General features: G+C 44.0%; 1 protein-coding gene across 3 annotated transcripts; it reads left to right on the top strand.

Annotated features, from left to right (window-relative positions):
* The first annotated feature begins 2,479 nt into the window (after positions 1–2,479).
* On the top strand, positions 2,480–5,277 carry LOC125804921 (uncharacterized). Of its 3 annotated transcripts, none has more exons than XM_049484801.1 (3): positions 2,480–2,679; positions 2,761–2,821; positions 2,903–5,277. In XM_049484801.1, exon 3 carries the CDS (start codon positions 4,246–4,248, stop codon positions 5,275–5,277), a length of 1,032 nt encoding a protein of 343 aa, XP_049340758.1. In that variant the 5' UTR covers positions 2,480–2,679; positions 2,761–2,821; positions 2,903–4,245. The 3 variants fall into 3 exon arrangements, with proteins under 3 accessions (XP_049340758.1, XP_049340757.1, XP_049340756.1); XM_049484800.1 differs by having other exon boundaries at positions 2,900–5,277; XM_049484799.1 differs by lacking the exon at positions 2,480–2,679 and having other exon boundaries at positions 2,689–2,979; positions 3,341–5,277.
* Positions 5,278–12,546: the final 7,269 nt, after the last annotated feature.

Here is a 12,546-nt window from a genome sequence, read left to right as displayed (position 1 = left end):
CATGTCTTCAAAGTCCCTGTGTTCTCGGGTTTTCTATTTTTCTTAGGTCCTGTTGTTTACCACTGTCTCTTTGCTGTGAAGATGCTTGGATGTTCCTGCTCTCTCTCCCGTCCCCACTCTCTGAGGACCCCTTTATAGATTTATGGTATCAATGTAAACCCATAAGTTGTTTAAACTCAAATGATTTAAGTCTGTTTTACATAAAATTGGATATTTCTAAACAATACTCAACTATTTTGAGTTAGTTGAACATTTGTGGGAACATCTACATTCAAACTGAGATCTTTGAGTTGAACCAACTTACAATAACTGAGTTTAGTCTGTTGTTATTACCAGCTTCTTTTTCATTGGCTTCTGTCACAAGCTATTTGCATACTGGGTGTGTCCAACAGTTTCTGAGTAACACTCACCATCAGTGTGTAGTGATTCCCCCCCTGGGCTACCTTACAAATAAATCAACTTCCCCTTTAGTTGTAATAACTTGATGTTCTAAGTTATGCTAACTTAAGTTTTCATTCCCCATAACTTAACTTTTTAAGGCAACCGGTTTCCTCAATTTTTTTAAGTAAATTCAACTTAACCGGGCTTACAGTACACATCTGGAAACACTTAAGCCATACATAGCCATAGACAGTCATAGGCGGAGTCTACCTAAAGAATACATACATTAGTGAAAGATTATAAAGAGAAATAAAAGAGAATATAAAGAAAATACATATGCTGAAAATATACTTCAGTCCCCATTTGTTTCTAGACCCTGTGTCATCAAAAATGTTTAAGGGATCCAATGATCCCTGGTCCCTTTTTACTATACCTTGTCTGTTTAGGTTCATATGTTGCCCAATCCTGTTGCTCCCAGCTCCCTATTTGTTTGTAAGTTAATTTGTTCACAAAATCTTTTTATGGTCCTATGACCCCAAATCCTTCGTAGGTCCCTATGTTCACAACATCACTATGTTTTCATGGTCCTATGAGAGTAGATCTAAGTTCTGAGATCTGTCTAAAAGAATTTCCATATGATACCAGATCCCTTTGTTACCAGGTCCCTATTTGTTTCAAGGTCCCTATGTTTCCCAAATCCATGCTTTCTTAGGATCCAGGATCACTGTTGTAATGCATTATTGTTTCCAGGTCCCTTTGCTTACAGGTTTCCATTTGTTCCTACATCCCTATGTATTTCCCCAAATCCTATGATCCCAGATCACTGTGTTCCAAGATGTTACTGTTACTTATGTTACCAGATCTTGTTGTTCCCAGGTCCACATTTGTCTTTAGGTTTCTATGTCCCCAGAATGTTGCCAAAATCACTATGTTCTAAGATCCCAAACCCCTTTGTTAACAGGTCCCCATTTGTTCCTTGGTTCATTACATTACATTACATTTGGCAGACGCTTTTGTCCAAAGCGACTTACAATAGTCAAGTACAAAGTAATAGAAGTTAAAGATAAAACATTTTTAGATAGGGCTTAAAGGAGGTCGAAGGGAAATAATGGGATAGAGGAGTGAAGGAGGGGAAGAAGGAAATGAGGTTAGAAGTAGTTAGTGTTTTAGAGGTGTTAGGAGAGTAAGTGCTCTTTGAAGAGTTCAGTCTTCAGGAGTTTATTAAAGATAGTGAGAGATTCTTCTGATCTGGTAGTAGAAGGTAGTTAGTTAGAGGTGTTAGGAGAGTAAGTGCTCTTTGAAGAGTTCAGTCTTCAGGAGTTTATTAAAGATAGTGAGAGATTCTCCTGATCTGGTAGTAGAAGGTAGTTTGTTAGAGGTGTTAGGAGAGTAAATGCTCTTTGAAGAGCTCTGTCTTCAGGAGTTTATTAAAGATAGTGAGAGATTCTCCTAATCTGGTAGTAGAAGGTATTCTCCTAATCTGGTAGTAGAAGGTAGTTAGTTAGAGGTGTTAGGAGAGTAAGTGCTCTTTGAAGAGCTCTGTCTTCAAGAGTTTATTAAAGATAGTGAGAGATTCTCCTGATCTGGTAGTAGAAGGTAGTTTGTTAGAGGTGTTAGGAGAGTAAGTGCTCTTTGAAGAGCTCTGTCTTCAGGAGTTTATTAAAGATAGTGAGAGATTCTCCTAATCTGGTAGTAGAAGGTACCCTAATCTGGTAGTAGAAGGTAGTTAGTTAGAGGTGTTAGGAGAGCAAGTGCTCTTTGAAGAGCTCAGTCTTCAGGAGTTTATTAAAGATAGTGAGAGATTCTCCTGATCTGGTAGTAGAAGGTAGTTAGTTAGAGGTGTTAGGAGAGTAAGTGATCTTTGAAGAGCTCTGTCTTCAGGAGTTTATTAAAGATAGTGAGAGATTCTCCTAATCTGGTAGTAGAAGGTATTCTCCTAATCTGGTAGTAGAAGGTAGTTAGAGGTGTTAGGAGAGCAAGTGCTCTTTGAAGAGCTCTGTCTTCAGGAGTTTATTAAAGATAGTGAGAGATTCTCCTGATCTGGTAGTAGAAGGTAGTTAGTTAGAGGTGTTAGGAGAGTAAGTGCTCTTTGAAGTGTAGCCCTGGTTTAGATTTCTGTTCTGGTTAGAAGATCTGTGTGTATGGGAGGGGTCAGGCAATTATGAGGTCAGCTGATGGGTTAAGTCAGGTATATTTATGGCCACCCAGAGTCCTCAGAGCTAGACAAGGTGAGCCTAAGCTGGGTGTGTGACTGCTTGGAGCGTGGGGCCTAGTTCCCTGAGAGTTTGTGATTTTAAGGTATGTGCCTTCTGATAAATCTTTTGTTTTAATATGTCTAACTTGTAGCTAGCACTAAGTGGTTTTCTTGCTGGGTTCTAGGCGGCAGAGTTGTTTGAAGTACCCATTTAAGCAGTGTGTTTATGGTGAACCACATGTTAAGGTATTGTGTTGCTTATTTGGTTTTAACTGGAGTGTACAAGGTGTGCCTGCTAGTTATGGAAATTTTCTCTTTTATTAGAAGGCCACTATTTGTGTAGCTGGGAGTCAACACAAATAGACCCAGTCTTTCCTTGGTGTTGGTGACTTGGTAAAGAGCAGGTATGTTTATTTTAAAACATCAGTTTTTATATACTGCTAAGTTAGGCCTCTGTAGCCCTCTAGTCCAGCCTGCTAGCCCCTGTAGCTCTCTAGCCCAGCCTGCTAGCCCTTGTAGCTCTCTAGCCTAGCCTGCTAGCTTTGTGTAGTTTTCTTTTAGCTTGGTCTGCTAGCCCATTTAGCCTCTTAGCAGGCATGGCCAATATTGGGATTGGTTAGACTGATCTTTGGTCAAATCATGGTTAACCAGTTATGGGACATTAGATTGCGGTTAAAAGGGTGTAATCTAAAGCACTGTTTTGGGGTAAGGCATTATAAAACAATGTAAACTGTGTACTAACTGGTGTGTTTGTTTGTAATTTAGGCCTACCACTGTGCTTTCTTCTGACTCTTGTCCCCTTACCCTGTAAACTGAGTGGTATGTTCCTATGTTAATTTCAAGGCTAATGTTTATTGTATTTATATTGAGAGTAAACTGTTTTTTGTGTGTTTTAGATTGTTTCAGCGACTGGGTTGCTGGCTGCTTTTCTCTACTTATATTTTATTTTTTTTATTTTATTTATTTTTTTTTGTCAACTTCCCCTAATGCTGCGGCTTGAGCCATTTTTAACTTGAGTGTGTTGACTCACAGTTTACGGTACATTTGGGCCCTGTTTCTATTAAAACTAATGTTTGATTAGGGCAGCCTGTTTGCTAGAAGCCTTTTCTATTTTATTTTATTTTAATTCTTTTATCTTTTGTATTCAGGCTTGGGGTTTTTTGTAACGTTTGGTAGTACCAATTAGAGTGGGATATATTTTGTTTGCTCACTAATGATATTGTGCAGTGTAATATCGTGTGGGGGTTGCTGTGTTTTTTTTAGAATATAATCACGTGTGTAATTGTATCCCTAGTTGGTTCCCCAACATTCTTAACTTTCAAGCTTTTGAAACAAACACCTTACCAAACAACTGACAGTGTTCCCGGTTTTGTTGTAATCCTCAGAATAAAGATTTATGTATTTTTGCTAAAAATTGTGTATCAATTCTGTTTCTTTCGGAGCTCCCCTTTGCTCTAGGGTTAAACCAAGGGGTGGCGTAGTCTGGCATAAGTAGTAAGGGGGCGCCACATTCTGGCGTAGTCGGCAGGATCCGAACAAATTCTGAGGTTGTAACACTGTCAGTTTGGTGTCGAGTAGTGTGATTGAGCAGCATTGGGGTAGGTTTTCTTTTTTTTTAAAAGAGAAAAGCAGCTGGTACTCCTAGCAAGAAGATCTTGAAGATCCCCACCATGGACAACGAGTTACAGCGGTTGCGGGAGCAGGTGGAGCAGCTTCAAACAGAGAACGAGAGACTTTCTGTGTCACAAAATGGGGGTACTGGGGACAACAGTAGAGGAGTTCATGTCCAACCTGCACGACGAGAGCAGGCCTTTTATTTGCCCAGGGAAAGAAAGTGCCCAAAGTTCTCTGGCTCCACAGCTACAGGGGCCTTGTCTGTAGAAGAGTGGGTAGAAGAGGTTCAAAGCTGTACGCGATCTAGATGCATTTCTGATTTAGATAAAGCATTGTTTTTATATGATCACTTAGAGGGTGGGGCTCGTAATGAGATCAAGTACAGATCTGCTATGGTTAGAGAAGACCCAAGGGAAATTATTTCGGTTTTAAAAGAAGTCTATGGGTGTGCAAAATCTTATGTGTACTGGCAGCAGCGGTTCTTTGACCGAAAGCAGAGGGACGGTGAATCTCTGTTTGATTTTTCCCATGCCCTAATGGAGCTAATGGATAGGGTTAAACAATGTAAGAGGGATGCCATTGTTAATCCGGATGGGGTTTTAAGGGATCAATTTTGTGAGAATGTGAGAGACTCTGCTTTACGTCGAGAACTTAAGCGGCTGGTACGCACAGATGAGGGGGTCACTCTTTTAGATGTACGGCGAGAAGCCATTAGATGGATTGAGGAGGGCCAGCCAGGGCGTGACCGGGGGCAGCGTTTAATTGGGTACAACAGTGAGATTGCCTCTCAATGCGAGGCTACAGTGGTACAGCCAGCTGGGCTTGCTGAGTTAAGAGACTTGGTCTTGAAACAGCAAGCCCAGTTGGATATGTTGGTCAGACGTCTAGGTCCTGTTAATTCAAATTTCCCTACTTCATCTGTACCACGAGCTAGTCGTTTTAAACGTACTCCTGACGGGCAACCCATCTGTATTAAGTGTAACAACCCAGGTCATATAGCCCGTTACTGCCAAGCCGCCCCTCCTACCAGGGACAATGGTCCAGTTCATCAAGTCCGAAGTCACAGTTCTAGCCCGTCGGAAAACTAGAACTCCCCAGTGTGCAGAGCCACACACTGGGACAGAATAGTTCTGGCTCAAGGTCTCAGGATCTTCCATTTTATAATCAGCTGATTGGAAATTGTCCTATTCTGCATGTGTCCCTAGGAGGCATTTCAGTTCCTTGCTTAATTGACACTGGGTCAATGGTTACCACCATTACTGAGAGTTTCTTTGCTAAATATTTTTCACACTTACAAACAGGAGACTGTAGGTGGTTGGGTTTAAAAGCAGCAAATGGCCTTGATATACCCTACATAGGTTACCTTGAGTTGGATGTGGTTGTTTTGGGGCAGTGCATTCCCAAAAGGGGAATTTTGGTGGTTAAAGACCCAGAGAACCCAGCACTACAGAGTAGTAAGGTAAGAACACCAGGGCTTTTAGGAATGAATGTGCTCAGGGATTGCTACCAGGTGCTATTTGAACAGCATGGATCTCAGCTCTTTAACTCTCCTCCAGTGCAGTCGGCGGCCCCAGGGGTTCGGCGTGCCTTGCACCACTGTGAGAAGATGGAAGCCATTTTGAATGCTGCTACACCGTTTAAGGCCAAGGTACAAGGTAGATCTGCTGTTCGTGTTGAGGCTGGCACCATTTCCATGGTTCCTGTTACTTGTCCCCTGCTCGAAGCCATGGAGTTCTTGCTGGAGCCTTTAGGCTTCGAAGATGGGCACCTTCCAGAAGGTCTCTTGGTGTCTCCTACTCTTGTGTCTGCAAAGCAGGGTCAGTTTTATGCCCCAGTGGTAAACGTCAGTAATGTTGATGTGTGGCTTCCACCGCGATGTGTCCTTGGCACAGTGCAGGCTGTTACAGTGGTTTCTTCAAGATTGGCACCTGTTTCTGTGGAATCCTGTTGGGAGGACTGTGTGGCTATCATATCCACACAAGACATTCAGTGTACTAGCCCTATTGAATATGTAACTTCTGACTTTGAGGGGTTGACCGACCTACAGGCTCAGCGAGCAAGGGCCCTATTCCAAAAGTATAGTAACATTTTTGCTAAGAGTGAGGGAGATTTGGGTTGCACATCATTGATTTCTCATGAAATCCCATTGCTGGATGAGGTCCCTGTGCGGCAACCCTATCGCCGCATTCCCCCATCCCAATATAGTACCGTGAAGGCTCACATTCAACAGCTCCTGGATAGTCGTGTGATTCGAGAAAGCAGCAGTCCCTTCTCTTCTCCGATTGTATTGGTGACTAAGAAGGATGGAAGCCTTCGGCTTTGTGTGGATTATCGGCAGCTTAACGCAAAGACCCGACGTGATTCCTACCCTCTCCCACGAATAGAAGAGTCCCTTGATGCCCTGTGTGGGGCAAAATGGTTCTCTACTCTTGACCTGGCTAGTGGATACAATCAGGTGCCGGTAGAAGAGAAAGACAAGTCTAAGACAGCATTCTGCACTCCATTCGGACTGTTCGAATTTAATCGTATGCCTTTTGGACTTTGCAATGCCCCAGGTACATTCCAGCGCCTCATGGAGCGCATTTTTGGTGACTGCCGCTATCAATCTGTACTCTTATACCTGGATGACGTCATTGTGTTCTCACAAACAGTCGAGGAACATCTGGAAAGGCTGGAAGAGGTGTTTTCAAGACTCCAGAAACAAAATCTAAAGGTCAAATTGTCCAAATGTCAGTTCTTTCAACATCAAGTAAGTTATCTGGGCCACGTGGTTTCAGCTGAGGGGGTGACAACGGATCCAGCTAAGATTGAAGTTGTCAAGGAGTGGAAGAGCCCTAGTCATCTGGCAGAACTTCGTTCCTTCCTTGGTTTTGCAAGCTACTATCGGCGCTTTGTAGAAGGCTTCTCAAAGTTGGCAGCACCTCTGCACCGTTTGGTAGGGGGGCTAAGTGGGCCCAGGCGGAAAGGAAAGACTCCCAAGACTTCATTGGCAGCATTCTGGGATGCAGAATGTGAGCAAGCATTCCAATCTTTGAAAGATAGACTTACCTCCACTCCAGTCTTGGCATATGCTGATTTTAACAAACCTTTTATTGTAGAAGTGGATGCCAGCCATGGAGGACTTGGAGCTGTCCTCTCTCAGGAACAAGAAGGGAAGGTGCGCCCTATTGCTTTTGCTAGTCGAGGCTTAAGGCCTACGGAAAGGAACATGGAAAACTACAGTTCCATGAAGCTTGAGCTCTTGGCAGTAAAATGGGCGGTGACAGAAAAATTTAGGGAGTACCTTCTGGGCCACCAATTCACTATCTACACGGACAACAACCCCTTAAGCCACTTGCAGACTGCCAAGCTTGGAGCTGTGGAGCAAAGGTGGGCTTCACAACTGGCATCTTTTAATTTCACCATCAAATATCGTCCAGGAAAGCATAATCAAAATGCTGATGCCCTTTCTAGGCAATATTTGGAGCGTTTTGCTGTGGGGACAAAGGTACCACCCCTTGTGATGGAGGCTGTGCATGAAGAACGAAGTGCTCTCGAGAACCAATGCAGGCAAGTGGTGGCTTTTCCAGGGCGTTCTCCCAGTGATCTGGGGGTGCTACAAAGAGCAGACCCAGTAATTGGGCCAGTCTGGAAGTTCCGTAGCGAGGGGCGTCGTCCCAGGACAGAGGAGAGAGACACCCTATGCAACCTCAGTAAAGTGCTGATCCGACAGTGGGACCGGCTGGTCGAGCGTGAGGGTGTGCTGTATCGCCGTGCCTATCCTTCAGGGAGGGGATCAGAGTATTTCCAGCTCCTTCTGCCACAGTGTTTGCAAAAAGAGGTCCTTCATAGTGTTCATGATGACCATGGCCACCAGGGCACGGAAAGAACATTACAGCTGTTACGGGACCGGTGTTTTTGGCCTAACATGACCCAAGATGTAGAACGGTGGTGCCAACAGTGCCAGAGGTGCACACTGGGAAAGGCTGTTCAGCCCAAAGTGCGGGCATTCCAGGGGACTCTACAGGCCGCTCATCCAAATGAGATCCTGGCCATTGACTTTACCATCTTAGAGCCTGCCAGTGATGGTAAGGAAAACGTGCTAATTCTAACAGACATTTTTACTAAGTATACTCAAGCTATTGCCACTAAAGATCAGAGAGCAAGTACAGTAGCATGGGCATTGGTACAACATTGGTTCCATCGTTTTGGCCCACCGGTCCGCATTCACTCTGATCAAGGACGGAACTTTGAAAGTCTTCTGATCAAACAACTCTGCAAAGTATACAGCATTCAGAAAAGTAGGACTACCTCATATCGGCCTCAAGGGAATGGACAGTGTGAACGGTTTAACCGTACTCTGCATGACCTGCTGCGAACACTGCCTGTAGAGGAAAAGAGACATTGGCCACGTCACCTCCCTCAGCTAACCTTTGCATACAATACCACTCCTCATCAAACAACTGGACAGACTCCCCACTTTCTGATGTTTGGCTATCATCCGAGATTGCCAGTGGACTTCTTGTTGGGAACTGGAGAAGTCACAGCGAGTACAGAACCTCTCGAAGAATGGGTGCAGAAGCATCAACAAAGTCTTCAGTTGGTCTATGGTCATGTGAGGCAGAGATCAGAAGAACAGGCGCAGAGGAGGAATCGGAGTCACAATGAGCAACTGACAGATGCTGGGTTCGAGGAAGGACAGTTGGTCTATGTAAGAAATCATGTCCCCGGGAGAAATAAGATTCAGGACCATTGGAAACCTGATATCCATCGTGTTGTGCAGAGGCCAACGGGCACAGGAGTAGTGTATTCTGTGACACCAGCTGATGGAGAAGGACCAGTTCGCCAGGTACACCGGGTCGAGTTAAGGGCGGTCCCAGAACCACAACAGCTAGAACTGGAAGAACAGACCCCAATGGCACTGGTACCTGATTCACCCGGATCACAAATCTCTTCAGAAGATTTGGGAGATTCTGTAGTTCTCTGTTTGGGAGAAGAGCCCAAGGAGGTGCATGAGCCCTCAGAACCCCACAATCCTGATGAAGCAGAGGCTCTTCCCTTACAAGTTCCCTTACGACGTTCAGCAAGGGCCACAGCAGGCCAGCATTCCAACCTTTACAGACTCCCAAAAACAGTTGTGGCTTGTACTGACGAAGAGACTGGGCAGCAGTTGTAACTTTGCAGTGGTGCAGGTTGCCATCGTCGGGCCGCCGATTCATTTGGGGGGGGTGGATTGTAGCCCTGGTTTAGATTTCTGTTCTGGTTAGAAGATCTGTGTGTATGGGAGGGGTCAGGCAATTATGAGGTCAGCTGATGGGTTAAGTCAGGTATATTTATGGCCACCCAGAGTCCTCAGAGCTAGACAAGGTGAGCCTAAGCTGGGTGTGTGACTGCTTGGAGCGTGGGGCCTAGTTCCCTGAGAGTTTGTGATTTTAAGGTATGTGCCTTCTGATAAATCTTTTGTTTTAGTATGTCTAACTTGTAGCTAGCACTAAGTGGTTTTCTTGCTGGGTTCTAGGCGGCAGAGTTGTTTGAAGTACCCATTTAAGCAGTGTGTTTATGGTGAACCACATGTTAAGGTATTGTGTTGCTTATTTGGTTTTAACTGGAGTGTACAAGGTGTGCCTGCTAGTTATGGAAATTTTCTCTTTTATTAGAAGGCCACTATTTGTGTAGCTGGGAGTCAACACAAATAGACCCAGTCTTTCCTTGGTGTTGGTGACTTGGTAAAGAGCAGGTATGTTTATTTTAAAACATCAGTTTTTATATACTGCTAAGTTAGGCCTCTGTAGCCCTCTAGTCCAGCCTGCTAGCCTCTGTTGGCTCTCTAGCCTAGCCTGCTAGCTTTTGTAGCTCTCTAGCCCAGCCTGCTAGCCCTTGTAGCTCTCTAGCCTAGCCTGCTAGCCCCTGTAGCCTCTAGCCTGCTAGCCCCTGTAGCCTTCTAGCCCAGCCTGCTAGCCCCTGTAGCCTTCTAGCCCAGCCTGCTAGCCCCTGTAGCTCTCTAGCCCAGCCTGCTAGCCCTTGTAGCTCTCTAGCCTAGCCTGCTAGCTTTGTGTAGTTTTCTTTTAGCTTGGTCTGCTAGCCCATTTAGCCTCTTAGCAGGCATGGCCAATATTGGGATTGGTTAGACTGATCTTTGGTCAAATCATGGTTAACCAGTTATGGGACATTAGATTGCGGTTAAAAGGGTGTAATCTAAAGCACTGTTTTGGGGTAAGGCATTATAAAACAATGTAAACTGTGTACTAACTGGTGTGTTTGTTTGTAATTTAGGCCTACCACTGTGCTTTCTTCTGACTCTTGTCCCCTTACCCTGTAAACTGAGTGGTATGTTCCTATGTTAATTTCAAGGCTAATGTTTATTGTATTTATATTGAGAGTAAACTGTTTTTTGTGTGTTTTAGATTGTTTCAGCGACTGGGTTGCTGGCTGCTTTTCTCTACTTATATTTTATTTTTTTTATTTTATTTATTTTTTTTTGTCAACTTCCCCTAATGCTGCGGCTTGAGCCATTTTTAACTTGAGTGTGTTGACTCACAGTTTACGGTACATTTGGGCCCTGTTTCTATTAAAACTAATGTTTGATTAGGGCAGCCTGTTTGCTAGAAGCCTTTTCTATTTTATTTTATTTTAATTCTTTTATCTTTTGTATTCAGGCTTGGGGTTTTTTGTAACGTTTGGTAGTACCAATTAGAGTGGGATATATTTTGTTTGCTCACTAATGATATTGTGCAGTGTAATATCGTGTGGGGGTTGCTGTGTTTTTTTTAGAATATAATCACGTGTGTAATTGTATCCCTAGTTGGTTCCCCAACATTCTTAACTTTCAAGCTTTTGAAACAAACACCTTACCAAACAACTGACAGTGTTCCCGGTTTTGTTGTAATCCTCAGAATAAAGATTTATGTATTTTTGCTAAAAATTGTGTATCAATTCTGTTTCTTTCGGAGCTCCCCTTTGCTCTAGGGTTAAACCAAGGGGTGGCGTAGTCTGGCATAAGTAGTAAGGGGGCGCCACAGAAGAGCTCTGTCTTCAGGAGTTTATTAAAGATAGTGAGAGATTCTCCTGATCTGGTAGTGGAAGGTAGTTAGTTAGAGGTGTTAGGAGAGTAAGTGCTCTTTGAAGAGCTCTGTCTTCAGGAGTTTATTAAAGATAGTGAGAGATTCTCCTGATCTGGTAGTAGAAGGTAGTTAGTTAGAGGTGTTAGGAGAGTAAGTGCTCTTTGAAGAGCTCTGTCTTCAGGAGTTTATTAAAGATAGTGAGAGATTCTCCTGATCTGGTAGTGGAAGGTAGTTTGTTCCACCATTGTATGAGAACAGTCTGGATTGCTTTGTGTGAATGTTTGTTTTGCAAAGCAAGCCAACGTTTATTGGAGGAGCGCAGCGGCCGGGAGGTAGCGTAATCCTGCAGGAGTGATCAGTGCAGGTAGGAAGGAGTCTGTCATAACGTTGTAGACGATTGTGGTCCCTGTTTGTTTCTAAAACTGTCTGTCCTCAAAATGTTTCAAGGGTCCAATATAATTCCAGATCCCTTTGCTTTAACGTATCCATTAGTTCATAATTATATGAGATTTACTAGATCAGTTTTTTCCCAGGCCCAAATCTGTCTAGTTCCCTATGTTCCCAAAATCAGGAAGGTCTTATGATCCCAGAAAATCCCTGTGTTCTCCTGGTCCTATGATCCCACACTGTGTTCCTGGTCTGTTGTCACCTGTGCTGGTTCTGGCTCTGCTCAGTCTGTATTGTTTGGGGCTGCAGGGAAGCCAGTTACACCTTGACAGCGATAATGAGCTGATTGATTTCTGCCGCTCTCCCCTTCAGCCTGAGACATCTCCATCACACACACACACACACACACACACACACTGCAGTACTAAGTGAAGGCTCTGTGCTGAATGACTGATGTGTGTGTGGTGGATGGGGGACGCTGGAGTGCGGGCGGGGAGATTAAGTTGTTTCCTCAGCTGCTGTGATGAGTTCGATTTTAATCAGTCTTTAATTGTCCCGCGGAGGACAGTGGACAGCGGGACAGTAGGACGGGTCGACCTCCTCTGAGTGAGTAATACAGGCCAGCTCTGAGCCTGCAGTGTAAATGTCCTGCACTCACAGCATCAGAGCGGGTTTATTGTCAAGAATTGTAGAAAAAGCTTTTTTTATATTAAACTACCATACAACGATGAGTCAAAAGTATAAAGCTCTATTTGGACAGGATTTTTTTCTCAGGTGGAAGTCTGTAAAAACATATTTCACACTTCTACTCAGTGATAAAACAGGAGGACCAGTGAGTTTTTACACTTTCTCGATCACATGACAACGTGTTCAGGAGCTCCTCCATTTCCACTCACTGTTGTGTTTTTACTTGGATCTCTGTGGAAACGC

This window comes from Astyanax mexicanus, chromosome 11, assembly GCF_023375975.1.
Source record: "Astyanax mexicanus isolate ESR-SI-001 chromosome 11, AstMex3_surface, whole genome shotgun sequence".
In the NCBI taxonomy this organism is placed as follows: Eukaryota; Metazoa; Chordata; class Actinopteri; order Characiformes; family Acestrorhamphidae; genus Astyanax; species Astyanax mexicanus.
This window is presented reverse-complemented; position numbering and strand designations above follow the sequence as displayed.

Bases quoted from the DNA above. Each gene is read 5' to 3' on its own strand.
- LOC125804921 (XM_049484801.1), top strand. From the start codon at position 4,246: ATGGACAACGAGTTACAGCGGTTGCGGGAGCAGGTGGAGCAGCTTCAA.